General features: G+C 47.4%; 1 protein-coding gene across 3 annotated transcripts in view; it reads left to right on the top strand.

Moving 5' to 3' along the window:
• Nucleotides 1-14145, top strand: part of DCDC2 (doublecortin domain containing 2) — a 133204-nt gene that overhangs the window by 46240 nt on the left and 72819 nt on the right. For all 3 annotated transcript variants that reach the window (XM_032341229.1, XM_032341228.1, XM_032341230.1), the window contains one exon: nucleotides 8805-8967. In XM_032341229.1, coding sequence (XP_032197120.1) covers nucleotides 8805-8967 — 163 coding nt within the window. The remainder of the gene's footprint in view (nucleotides 1-8804; nucleotides 8968-14145) is intronic.

Below are 14145 nucleotides of genomic sequence, written 5' to 3'. Positions count from 1 at the left end.
AAGACTGAAAAAAGGGAAGTTTTTGTTAAAAAAAAAAATAGGCAATCGTCAAGTTATCTTCCTTTAAAAGACCGAGAATCACTCTGCCTCATTCCATTTCGGAATTTTTTCCATCCATGATTGGTCCACATGTTTGTTAACTCAGTGAATGTCCATTCCTAACCTCTCCCAGGGGAACCGTGGCGAACGCGTAGTAGGTGACTTTGTAACCTGTTTATCTTCGGTCCGTGTCCCCTCATAGGGAGGGGTGTGACGCCAGGCTGCAGGTCTGCTGTGACAGGCTTTTCTGGCTGGGGCTTCTCTCTCTGATTTTTCGACTGAGCCCCCGGACCAGAAGTGATCAGAATTGTGTTGACACCCCCCAGCCTGCACACTGCCGCCTGATTTAACTCCGCACAATTCTTCTGTTGGTATTTTGTGACATCGGCGACTGCTGGGTGATGATATGTCTCCTGATGATGATTTAGTCCCCCCCCCCAAACTTTTTATATATCATGCACAGTTCTTTGGAAAAAAAATTTTGTGTGAAATAGTGCTGAACTCAGAATAACAAGTGACAGATATTTATGACCCATTCATGAGCTGAGGCTCTCAGAGTTGGTGACCAAGCTTTTGCCCCCAGGACCCGTACAATCTAGCTGAAGTGGAGAACAGAGCCTGAAAATGTCTCAACAGTGAGTATCCGGTGATATGGGTAAATGTGAGGCAGAGGGAGTGAAACGTGTGTTTGCCAAAGTGCATGAAGGAAGTCGAACATGAGCCATGGCTTTGAGGGATGTTTGCAACAGGTGAAGGCTGATGAGGGGAAGAGGTTTCAGATGGAAAGGATGGTGTGAGAAAGGGGCCAAGGTGTGCTCTCCGAGAGGCAGTTACGCAGGCTGTGATCTGTACTTAAAAACAAGAAGGGGACCTCTGCACAGACAGGAGAAGGAGCACCTCCAAAGGCTCCCACAGAGTCCCGATGGCCCGCCTGGAGGGAGCTCACGCCCATGACCCCTGGGGACAGGGAGCTGCTCAGGAGCGTGTGTGGGGGCTGGTATGTCTGGAGTGGCAGGTGGTGGCCATTTCAGATGGCCTTGAATGTCAGAACCAAGAGTCTAGTCCTTATCCCAGAGTTGAGGGCAGCTCACAAAGGCTTCCTCGAAGTGAGAGTGTGAACCCAAATCCATTCTAGGAGGGTTGGATCTTTTTTGTGTAGAAGGGCTTAAATGGTGAGAGGCTGTGGATGAGAGATGTCTGTCACGCGGCCACTGCGAGCAGGAGCCTTGGCGTCCGGTGGAAAGAGCCAGGCCAAGGAGGCACCTGTTGCCCTTGAAGAGACGGAGGACTTTCTTGGTGACAGGACACGGGGGGTTAAGGAAAACTTGGAGCCAGAGATAGCTGTGAGTTCTCGAGCTTGGATCGCCTGGAAAATAGGGCGACACTGGCTGGCCAAGAAGAGGGCTGTCGCGGTGGGCGCCTGGGTGGCTCAGTGGGTTAAGCCGCTGCCTTCGGCTCAGGTCATGATCTCGGGGTCCTGGGATCGAGTCCCGCATCGGGCTCTCTGCTCAGCGGGGAGCCTGCTTCCCTCTCTCTCTCTCTGCCTGCCTCTCTGCCTACTTGTGATTTCTCTCTGTCAATAAATAAATAAAAAAAAAAAATCTTAAAAAAAAAAAAAAAAAAAGAGGGCCGTCGCGGGAAGTGATGACCTGCCCAAATTCAAACATACTGAGTGTGGGGGGGTCAGCACGAAACCCAGTTGGGAGTGTGCAGCTGTAACTGTGGAGACGGAGGCCTGACGAGGACCCGGGGTGACGATCGCAAGTCCATCCGCGTAGTGGTCATAGCTGGAGGACAGACCTGGCTCTGCTGTTCCTTCCTGGCACCCCGCGGGTGGCAGCCCTCTTCCTGCTGTTCCGGGGGGAGCCTGGAGAGGGCGCACGTGGGCCACAGAGGACCCAGCCCCAAGGCAGCCTGACAGCATGGGTCTGCAGAGGAGAAGGGAGGAGAGAGAATGTTCCAGTGGCTCAAAGATCGATTTTAGCCACTACCGAAGCTCAGCAGAACCTGTGAATGTAGGGTTTGGAAGTTTTGTCCTCTCGCTCTTCTTCAGGATTTTGGGGCAGAATCCTCTTGTCTACTGGGCGTGTGTGGGCTTATCGACCCCCTCAATGCCGCTTCAGGAGTGGTGGTCAGACAGAGACCCCGGGGACTTCATCACTGACCCAAGGTCGGCTGAGAAAGTTGGCGTCAGAACCGAGACCATAACTCAACTCTTTGCATTCACAGTTAGCAGACTTTGGAATTATGTGCTTATTATTCTGAGGTTTGGAATGTCTGATTTTTTTTTTTTTTAATTAAAAATGTGCAGTGTGTTTCCTGCTTGAAAATTCATGGGCAAGAGGCACGTCCATGTAGTTTCCTTGTTCTCTCGCTTGTTTGGAAGTTACTTAGAATCTGTGCCGTGAATCCTGCTTCATTTAAGGGTAAATGGAGTTTCCTGCATCTCTGGCACAGAACAGAGCCCCCGGGAGATGGAGATGAGCAGAAAAAGACAGGGCGCTCTGAGCGCAAGCTACACTTGGGGGAGAACAAGGTTCAACTAACAATTCCAGAAGTCGGTATATAATTACAAGGTACGGTAGGATTGAAAGAAAAGTGCAGAGCAGTAGGAGCCAATGAAAGGAGGACCTATTTAGGTAGGTCGGTCGGGACAGGCCTGCTCTGGGGAAACGACCTTGGAGGAAAGGCTCAGCCACATGACATGTGTCCTCATAGAAAGCAAAGACTCAAATTATATTTCCACGCTCTGACGTAAATACAATACCAGTAGGGTTTGCCTCTTCCCACGCACTGCAAGAGTGTTCTGTCTTTTCATCCGTCTGTCCGTCTGCTTGTTCAGATGGCCATCGGACACATACTTCTGAGCAATTACTAGGGTGCTCGGAGCCACTTTATTTTTAAATTTTTATTATTTTTTATTTTGTTTTTTAAAAAATTCTTTAAATTTTTAAAATTTAAAAATTTTTAATTTGGGGGCGCCTGGGTGGCTCAGTGGGTTAAAGCCACTGCCTTCGGCTCAGGTCATGATCCCAGGAGTCTGGGATCGAGTCCCGCATCAGGCTCTCTGCTCGGCAGGGAGCCTGCTTCCTCCTCTCTCTCTCTCTCTCTGCCTGCCTCTCTGCCTGCTTGTGATCTGTCTGCCAAATAAATAAATAAAATCTTTAAAAAAAAATTTTTTTTTAATTTAAATTTTTTTTTTTTTTTAATTTAAATTGGAGCCACTTTAAAGGACTGGCTCGCAGTGGCAAACAGATCAAGTTGCAGACCTCACGGAACCTTCCTTTTAGCGCTAGTGGGGTGGGTTGTGGTGGAGCAGGGATGGCCATAGACACTCTCCACCTCTAAGCAAAGGGACACATCATTTCACCTGGTGCTGAGCACTAGGGGGAAAATGAAGCAAGGCCCAAATTGGTAGAAAATTCTCTGATACCTTAATGATGTAAAGGAGCCGGTCCTGTAAGGTGGGGCAGGACCAGAAAGAGCCTCTGTGGTGGTGACAATGGTCACAAAGGCCCTTGGTGGCTTCTTGGCAGGGGAGGAGGGAAGAAGAAGACCAAGTGGTCTGAGATGGGAGAGGCGCGTCGGGCCGGGTCTGTGGACTCCGAGCTAGGAGTTTGGATTTTATTCCTCGATGGGACACCGTCTGAGGGTTAGGAGAGAAGAAGAGGAGGATGTTGTTGGGCGTACACGTCTGAGGCTCACTCCGGCTGAGGTGTCTGCAGGGAGGGGGTCTGGGGAGAACCGAAGCAGGAAGGGGGGTTGGGGAGGCGGCTGGACCCAGGCCTGGGACGCAGGTGTCCCGGACGGGGTAACAGGCGAGATGGACATCTGTGACAGTTCATCCTAGAGGATCTTGTCACCGTGGTCTCTGACGGGCGCATTCACCCAGCAGGCATTTGCTGAGCACATGTTACGTCCTGGGCACTTTGGAGTGCTTGTGGGGGAGGGAGGTCGTGAATGCAGAGAAAACAGTAAGGGGATGGATCAGACCTTCTAGAGCAGGAGAAAGACAAGCATGCAGTACGCTTGGTATTGATCGGGGATGAGCCCGAACACATCTGGGTGTGGGAAGAGGCAGTAGGAGGGCGGTGTCGTTTGGGTGCTGGGGCAGGCCGCTTCCAGGAGGCTGTATCCGAGCAGAGGGGCAGATGCGCCTGGCACACGCAGGCCCTCATGAACCTGGCGTGTCGCGCAGGAGAAAGCCGAACGGTGAGCCCCACGGAGGGACCATCGCCCTGGGCAATTCCAAAGTCATAGTCTTTTTTTTTTTTTTTTTTAACAGAAGGATTATTTTACTCCTGTCCTTTAATTAATTGGGTCCCTGGAGAACATACATGTTTTTAGGATCGTTCTCTGCTTGGCACGGAGTGGGGGTGTGCATGAAGAGGCCGGGGGAGACCTTACTCGGGACGGTGGGGGCCACCCCCGAGTCAGCAGGAAAGGCAGCCCTGAAATGCTGATTCAAGTCAGGGGAGATGCAGAACTGGATTTTTAGGAATTCGTTTCTGGCAAAGCTTTCTAGGAATTGCTGTGTTGCCTAAGGAAGGGGAGAGGGGGTGGGAGCCTGAGAGAGCTTAGTGGGGACAGAAGGGAAGGCTACCAGAGTGCATGCAGGGGGCCCTTGCCGGTGGGCCAGCAGCACCCACCCCGTGGTAGGGAGTGTGGGTGGTGAGGGGGCTTCCCGGGCTCAGGCAGACCCTGGCAGAGCAGCCCAGGAACGGCTGCGTGCAGAGCAGGATGGCCCCAGAAAGCCGTTCCCTACCCAGACTCCTCGTGCTGGGGGAATCACAGACAGGAGCAAACGGAGGGTAATTTTAGCTTGGAGTTCTGGCCTTGAAAACAAAAGGAGGGTGGAAGTGGATCGTGTTAAAGTCTACGCAGTGTGAAAACCACCCCCGACATCGGGAGGCTGCCCAGGCACACGGTGCGGGATCAGGGCGCCCCCTCGTGGAAGATGTGTAAACTCAGGGACCGTTGGAAGTCAAGCCCGAGTTACTGGCTCTTCTTACCATGTGGCCGTTGAATCTTGGCGATCTGTAGTTGACAGACTCGAATATTGTCATCGCTGAAGTTCTGGTAAAAACAAACAAACAACTCTCCACATAGCACAGAGTCACTGTAAAGCAAGATAAATTCCAGATGCTCCCGAAGTTCCATTTTGCCTTTTGGGAAACTGAGTCCAGTGTAGATAAAAAGGCTTTTTGCGCTCGAGCCGTCACCAGAGACGTTAGGGAGAGAAATGCCAGCCTGAGTTTGGGGCCACGTTCCTGGTCAGGAGTCTCCCTTCTGGGTGCATCTCCGAGGCGGGGGCTCCTCTGTGAGGCAAAACCCTCACAACGTCCTCTTAAACTTGATGCTTTCCGGCCTCTGGGCCTTTGGCACGTGTCCATGGGGCTGAATGTCTTTCCTGTGGTCATGAAAGACACCTGAGTTGACAGGTTCATGTTGGAAAGAGCCTATGGAGCTCTTAAAAAAAAAAAAAAAAACAACCAGTTTTAATAAAGTAAGAGGGGTCGAAGGGGTCCTTTCAGTTTTTTTTGTTGATTTGAGCAGAGGATTGCTAGTGCCGCCCCATGCACTGCTGCGTGTGGGGCGGGAAGCAGGGCAGTGGTCCAGGTCCCGTACTGGGTTTGGTTTTCTCCCAGGACACGCCACACAATCAGGCTGTTTCTTGATCGACTCTGCTTTGGCGTAAAGCCACGGTTTGTCACCTCCCGGTGGCCTTCTCAGGGAATCACGCCATGTAGTGAGTATTTGCAGTGTCTTGGCATCAGGAAGCTTTTGTGTCATAGGAAAACCAGACCTGCGTAACCTTGAGAAAGTGAGTCCCCTGTACCTGTAACATGGTGACAGTAATACCGTATTTGTGTTAAATGGTATTTAGCACGTGAGAAGTACTCGTTAATACTGTTTTATCACCCTGCAAAGCTGTTTGAGAAAGGCAAAACTCCTTTATTTCCTATACCCCAAAGTAGCCACAATTCTCCATTTATGTATCCAGGTTATAAGTCCCATGTGGAAGTCTCAAAAAAGGAAGGAAAACCCCCCTCTCCATTCCTTTGTCCCCCTACCCTCCACAATTTATTTGTATACCAGCTATAATTTATATAATTAACTACGTGAATATATATGAATATATATATAATGTAACTGACTATGTAAATAAATATGACTATAACTTATATAACTTGTATCTTTTTGTATCATTATTACATATTTATTTCATATTATTGACGCTTTAGATGAATCAACTTTTTTTTTTTAAGATTTTATTTATTTATTTATTTGACAGACAGAGATCACAAGTAGGCAGAGAGGCAGGCAGAGAGAGAGGAAAGGAAGCAGGCTCCCTGCTGAGCAGAGAGCCCAATGCAGGACTCGATCCCAGGACCCTGAGATCATGACCTGAGCCGAAGGCAGAGGCTTAACTCACTGAGCCACCCAGGCATCCCGATGAATCAACATTTTTGTCTTTGTTAAAAAGCACAGGCATTTAAATTGTTTCCAATCTTCTAGTTACAAAACAAATTCCTCCCCTTCTTTTAGCTTAATGCTGGCCTCACAGAGCACCCTGCGATCAGTCATGATTCAGTAACCCCGTGCATGAGGGTCTGTTACCAAAGCCTGTAGCGTTACTGGCATCCACCCGGCTTTCTCAATGCTCCAGAATAAGCCCTTTTGAGTGTCCTTATCAGAAACGGAGCAGATCAGCACTTCCTGCGTAGTCCGTGAGAGAGCTGACTTTTCAGGCTGTGTGAATCCCGGGCACAATTCCGCTCTGTCCTTGTCATACATGGTTTGGGAAAACGCCTTTTCCCAGAGAGCCGTGTAGGACCATTCTGCCCAGAACCAGAGGCTCTCCCTCACTGAGCTCCATTTTAGTTCTTGAAAGTTCCACAGCATCTCTGAACCTTCTGGTAGGCCTGCTGGAAGGGGGGCTGTGCTCGGTCAAGGCTTCCAAAGTTTCAGAATTGTGGGACAAATAGACATGATGGGAAAGAGACCCGGACAGGAGACCTGGAGGACGGGTGTGGACGCCCCACTAGAGTCACGGGATCTGTTTCTTCTGCCAGGCAGTCCATGACCTTGAGAGAAAGAAAAGAAAATAAGTGACGACTCTGGTTGCAGTTAATGCAATAATTAAATGGAAGCGTATGTTTAAATTGCAGTTGGAATGGGAAATTAAATTATGCAAAGGAATGTTATAGATTTGGACAAGTTTTCATACTGTTAATAAATCTATGCATAATTCATTTTCTTGTAGGCTCCGACAAAATAGCATAAATAACTTCATTTGTAAGGCTGTGAATTTTTCTATTCTTAATTGGGTAATGGCTAAAACCATTTAAATGCTTCTGGATGACTGAATATATAAATGTTTAAAATGAGCAGTTATAATAGGTTTCTAGGCAGATTTGTTTATTTGATATTACTACACTTATTTTCAGATCCTAGCCCAGTACAGATGTTGCATAAAGATCTCACCCAATATGGTGTGAGCTGCCTATGATTTTTAAGGAAAGAGATATTCACTCTTCTCTTGGAGCAAGCACTCTGCTGCTCTTGGAGCCTACACTGTCTCACAGGCGCTGACTGGTTGTTTTATAAATGTTACCATTTCTTCCTCATGAGAGACCTAAAGGCGGGTTTGTTAGCCCACTCAGCTGGGAAGGAAGTGGTTAAAGGAGGCAGGATTTAGTTAGTCGGAGGTCCCATAGGTGGTTAGTGGCAGTGGACTGGCTCTGAGCCATGAATTTTGGTCTCTAAAACTTGCCTTCTTTCTATGTCCTGCAGTCTCACACCTGATACACGTGAGACACTCAGGTGGGCTTAGCATCTGAGCGTCCGAGGACCAGGTTGTCCGGTTGGGAGGGAGGCTCTTGCTGTAGCAATGGCGAAGCTGGGACAGAGTCTGAGCGCACCTGTTCTTTGGGTGTTCACAGTGGCCACTGCTCTCATGGTTGTTACGTACCAACCCCCCACCTCGCCCCGGGAACTGTCGCTGGGCTGGGGAAACTCAACCTCATCATCATCGTGCTGAAGAGCCTCCTTTGTAGAGGCAAGGTCTTCATTTCCAGAGGCACGTGGAAGCCACAGGCAACCACTGAACATATGCCCATGGGTGGTCGCCTTGCGGGAGCATGGTCTTGAGCTATCAAGTCCGTGTGGCTCCGGATTTGTGATTCACAGGGAGGTTGGAATCAGCAACCGAAGAGTCCGCGTTTGCAGACGTCTGCAAGGGCAGCGTGTGTCTCCTTGTAGGATGACAGCTGCATATTCACAGCAGCCACTAGTTAAGAAAGTGTGTCTAGATTAAGTTTCCAGCTGAGGGCTGTCATCACCCTTCCTCATCCAGTAGATTTTTCTGGAAGTCACAGGAGGGAGAGCATGGTTAAGGCAGTGGCCTTGCTGGCCCCGTGGCCTTGGGCAAGACCCCACCTCTAAGCCTCATTTCTTCCTCTCCATAGTGGGCGAAGTGCCTGTCTTATGGTTGTGAGGATTGAAATGATTTTATAGAATGTCTGGTGTTGGTTAAGTACTCAGTACTTTTTAGCTATTTTTATTCTCATGCCTCAGCTAGGCCCTTCTCCTGGCCCCAGGAAAAGTTAATGTACATATTAAAACAGAGATTGGGGAATCCGCAGAACACATCCATCTCCCACGTCCGCCCCACTGACCACCAGTTAATGATTTACGTCGACTAGGAGTCACTTTGGGATTTCATTAGCCCATGGTTGAGTGTCTGGTCTTCTGCCACTCAGGGAAATGATCGTCAATCCAAGTCAACGGTTGGATCCAGCGACCACACGTCCCCTCAGCCCCCAAAGAGGAAAGGCAAAAAAGAGGAGGTGAATTTGGAAAAACCCAAGAAAGGGAAACAGAATGTCAAGTTAAAGAAGTCACCACAAATAAGTCCAAACGGTGGTAAGTTTGTCCTCGCTACTATTATATTTTTATGGATTATCATCTTAAGGCTGTGATACGATTTTAATTCTTAAATAGATCTGTTTGTTTCTCTGGACCCACAGAAGATACTCCTTCTTGTCCTTAAGGAGCGTTTTCAAAGGAGACTCTGAGTAGGAAAGATTCTTCTGTTTTTCCCGCAAAATTTCTGTTTATAATTAGAGCTTGTGTACAAGAACACGTGTTTTGAGGTAAAATAAGTTCTTGTGCTGGTCTCCTATAAAAAAGGTAAATCTTGTTAGCCTTTTCTTCTACTGAAAGAGCTTGATCAACGTGTTTACTAACTGCTGTTGACATTGGTCTCTCCTACTTGTGTATCTACAACCCGTGTCCACATCGATCACAGGTCACTTTCAGTCGCATATCCCTTTCTCCAAAAAAGATATTTTCCTAATTTTACCGATACCCAAGAAAATACAACACATCCAGTAAACTTTACCAGGAGGATGATAACGTGTCCCCACATTAGTTCTGTCCAGGTAAGAGAGGCTGTAAAATAAGTTTTTAAACGTTTTCATCAGTACGAGATTTGTGCGGTCAGAATTGTGAACTTGCGTGGGAAGACTCTCATGGGAACTTTTGGGAAGACTGGCTGTTTCTGGTTTCATTCCACGTGTGGTGTCTGTGCAGCGAGCTTGCAGGGGTGGAGGGGTGGGGGGCTGGCTGGGCCACAGCCCCACGGAGGGACGGATTCTCCTTCGCCCCGGGATCCCCTCATACATCTGTCGGGGGACATGCTGGGCAGAGGGAGGTGGATGGGTGGCCTGTCGTTTCGGATTCATGGCCAGCTCACTGTCTTCCACTGGGAGCTTCAGTTTCTTGTGAAGTTGATGTGAAGAGTCCCGTTAGAAGGACCGATACCGTGGGCCTCCCCGTGAAGGGGACACCTGAACTTGTGGGAGTTCAGAGGATGTGGCAGGTGACAGGGGTCGTGGGAAAGCTGCACGAGACCGAGAGGAACAGCCTGTGTGATGAACCAGTTACAAAGAGGAGGTGGAATGCAGGGGCTTCACATGGTTCCAGGGAGGGGGACCGGCCGGAAGACAGGGTCCTGGTACAGCTCTGCGACGGACCTCGGGCAGGCCGCTTTTGGGGGGCCCATCAGTTCTCTGCAAAACGTGGGTTCATACTGAGATTTAGCTTGTAAGTTTGCTTATCGTTAGGTCATCTAATCCCTCGCAGATGACTATGAAACAGGGGAGGCCAGGGTCAACTGTGGGCAACGAATGTTTATTGAAGGCATATTTTATGGCAGGTGCCAAGGGAACAAAGCTCGCCTCGAGGCATAGGCCATACCTTGAGGATTGAAACCCACAGAGGCTTTATTTTAATCCATGTACCAGGTTGTGATGCCCCCATGGCTCTGGGTTGGGTCTTACTAGCTGTTGTATTTTTATTCGCACTGGCACAAGTCTGATAAATACGAGACCCTTAATAAATATCAGGAAATGAATGTTTGGAGGCACGAAATAGGCCTCTGTAAGAGTTTGAAACTTTTCACAAACATTTTTCTTTAAAGACTCTTGTAAAATGTGAGTTATTTTCTGTGAGGCTCATCTCAGCCTGTGAAAAATCCCCATTCCTCCTTCTGATATGTATATTTTAAAGTCTTGAGTTTCAGTAGTTGCTTCTCAGAAGAAAGGGGACCTTTTCCATTCTCATTTGCAGAAATTATGCCAAATGAGGTTACGTCCGCAGTTTCCTCTCGCACTGGAGAGGAACCTTTACTGAAAAGTCAAGTGATCAGTATTTTTGCTTTCGTAGATATTCTTACTTTTCAACAATGGTACCCGTGGGGTGGAAATAACAAGAAACATGTTATTAAAGTGCTCAGAAAAGGTGGAGGCCATCACTGTTCTTCCCTTGTCTGTGGAGAGCCTGGCAGTTGTGTTAGATAATCGCCTATTTTAAGTGTCTGTTTTTCAGTGTCTTTTTGGGATGAGCAGAATGTAGGCTTCTAACTGCTGGACCTCTTTAGCGTCTTTTTTTTTTTTTTTTAAGATTTATTTGTCAGACAGAGAGAGAGAGAGAGAGCATGTGCACAAGTGGGGGTGAGGGGCAGAGGGAGAGGGAGAAGCATGCTCCCCACTGAGCAGCGAGCCCAATGTGAGACCTGATCCTGGGACCCTGAGATCATGACCCGAGCCCCAGGCAGATGCGTAGCTGACTGAGCCACCCAGGCATCCCCTGTTAGTGTCTTTCAAGTGGCAGTTTGAGGGAGTGGATTCCCCCCCCAACCCAGTAAGAAACTTACATGATCCAGAAATGTATGTAAGAGTTGAGAGGAAGCATTTTGTATCTTTTCCTCTTGATAGAAATAACATATAACTTGGAAAAAGAATCTTGGCTTCCAAAAACATTTTTCCCCCCAGGGAAAATGAAAAAAAAAGATTTTGTACAGTTTGGTAGACTAAATTGTCACTTGACAAATTTAAGGATATTAGCTTAAGTCCAACTGAGCTCTTTCCCCCTACAAGATCTCCATTCAGATGTCTTTGTCTATAGGAATTTCCCAGGTTATAGAGTCAGAGCCCTCTTCTTTGCACTCCTTAATTCAGCTTCCTATTCATTTATCCTTGCAATTTTTTTTCTTGCAATTGTTTTTTACTTTAATGTCCTTTATTCTAGTCATTAGATCTAAGTGTGTGCTTTTGGCTAGTCCTCTCTCAGGAGGGCTCTTGATGTCTAGAAAAGTAAAAGCAATGAGACTGTAAGCAAAATGAAAGAGAAGGTGTGTGGTGAGTCAAGATAAGGAGCAAAAAAATTCAAGAATTTAGTTCCATATTGTGTATTTGAAATTTGCTAACAGAGTACGTGTGAAGATTCCTTATGGTAACAGATGTTAACTAGACTAACTGTGGTGATCGTTTTGCAATATATACAAATAATCCAATAAACAATGCAAGAATTTGATGTCAGAGATGAAACAGTTTTTTCTGCTTGCCCATATTTTACATTTGGAATTAAGTGGTTGATTTAATTTTCTTTGAAAGTGTTAAATTTTAGAGTTAGAATGAATATCCAGATCATCTCATAGCATATGTTAAATTGTGCAAATTTTTGGCCCAGTGTTTGTTACCTATATACTGTTCTCATGTTAATGAGAAGAGACTCTTTTAGGCTGTCTTGATTTTTATTATCATGAGGGCTTAGTCATACTAGTTGTCCTTATTTAATGTTGCTGTGTACTCATATTTGGGTGTCTAGTGCTGAATGAATGAACAGTGCTAATGTCTGTCTGTAGAGGGCAACCTGGCTCTAATTTTATTTCTTTCTTTTGCTTTTCTTTCTTTTTTTTTTTTCCTCCCTTCCTACTCTGTTTCTTTCCGTAATAGTAAAGCTTAATAATTCAGGCAGAGCTGTGACATATTTCTTCAGGGAAACAAATTCCATTTTCTTTTGGTAGCCAAGATGCAAAGTAAGATTGCTTGGTGATGGATGAAGTTGGGTGTGAAATGCATTTTTAGTGCTGCATTTAAATACCGGCTTAACTGGCCAGCCTGTTTTCTGTACACTTTCCACTTGATTCGTAATGCCTTGAGATACCCTTTCCACCAGTGAGCAAAGTAGTTATGATGATTGTCTTGAAATTGTATTTTGGGATTGATTGCATTCATTGATATTTAAACTGTCTTCCACGTGAAAAAAAATTAGCGTCTTTAAACCCTTTGGAACACAGGAAATACAGTGGATTTAGGGCGCCTTGGAAAGATAGGAAAGGCTGCTTTCTGCGGGCGGGTATGTCCGCTGCGGCTTATGTGGTACTGATCATGGATCATTGATCATGGATCATTATAAACGCTTTTCTTTTTAAAGCAGAATTTTAAAATGTAAGCAAAAACAAGAAAACTTAAAATGTAAGCAAAAAAAAAAAACTTTGTTTTTTTCAAAGTTTGTTTGACTCTGTGGATGGGAGCATGTGCGTGCGCACACACACACACACCCACACACCCACACACCCACACTAGTATCTCACTTGACTCCATTCTTGGCTTATTCTCAGCATCGTTCTGTGATGGTTCCTAAGGAACTCACCATGTTCAGATTCCTGATGACTGATGGGGCAGGTGCATTGCAGGGAGGGGAAGCCTGAATATTCTGGCATTGCTGCCGTGTGTCCCCACAGTCCGATCACGGGGCACAGAAACTCAAGTTGCTTGGGTTCAGCAGAAGAACCAGCTCAGGCACAGGAGGCTCCAAGAATAGAACAGGAGGCAGGAGTCCACATGTGCGCCCCCAAGCCTCACCCTCGGAGGGGGGTCAGGGACGGGAAGAAAGTCTCTAAGAAGGTGCCAGGATGCGTTCCCAAAGCAGGGCATTGATTGGAAGGCGCGGCTGTTAGATTTCGGATTTGTGGGTGTCTGCTGCCTCCCGCTCACCTTTGGGCAGAGACACATGGGTGTTTCGTTCCTTCGTCTACAGTGACTTATCTCAGAGGCAGTGTGGACTGTGGGATGTGGGTCATGTTTTACTACAAGTCCAAGAGCGATAGAAATGTGTAGAACAGGCATTCTACATCATAGAGTAAGAAATACACTGTGGCCGTTTCTGGGGTTTCTGGCGCAGAGCTCCCAACATGCTTGTAATTGCCTAATGTGAGCGATGTGAGTACGTTCAATATTTGGTCTTTTATCTGCAAATAGCTCCAGCTCCTGAAATAGTTCTGGAGCAGAGGTGAGACAGTGTCTTGCTATTTATAACAAAGTCTTTCAATTGCATCTGAGTTTAATTTTAAGTGCATGAGCTGACTTCCAGTGAGCTCCTAAGGACGGGGGCTGGTTGCCAGGAGGACCATGTGATTCTGGGGCAGCAAACTTCCTGTCCTATCGCCCACCCCCACACCTCCGGGGGGCTGAGGGGCTGGAATGGAGGTCATCACTCACGGCCATGATCTAATCAAGCATGCCTACCTCCTGAAGCCTCTATTTACAAAACCCGACACGGAGGGGTCTGGACAGCTCCCAGACTGTCTGAGGCACAGAGATACAAGAAAGGCCCAGAAGCCCCACGTCCCCTCCTCTTGCCCCGTGCATCTCTCCCATCTGGCTGCTCCTGATGGACTTAGGAGCCCTGCCCCCTTTCGGAGAATACCACGGTCCTGTCTTCACTAAACAGGGACTGAGTGCTTCCTGGTACTGC

Source organism: Mustela erminea, chromosome 4, assembly GCF_009829155.1.
Source record: "Mustela erminea isolate mMusErm1 chromosome 4, mMusErm1.Pri, whole genome shotgun sequence".
Lineage (NCBI taxonomy): Eukaryota > Metazoa > Chordata > Mammalia > Carnivora > Mustelidae > Mustela > Mustela erminea.
The sequence above is the reverse complement of the archived record's forward strand: the minus strand, read 5'-3'. Positions and strand labels throughout refer to the sequence as shown.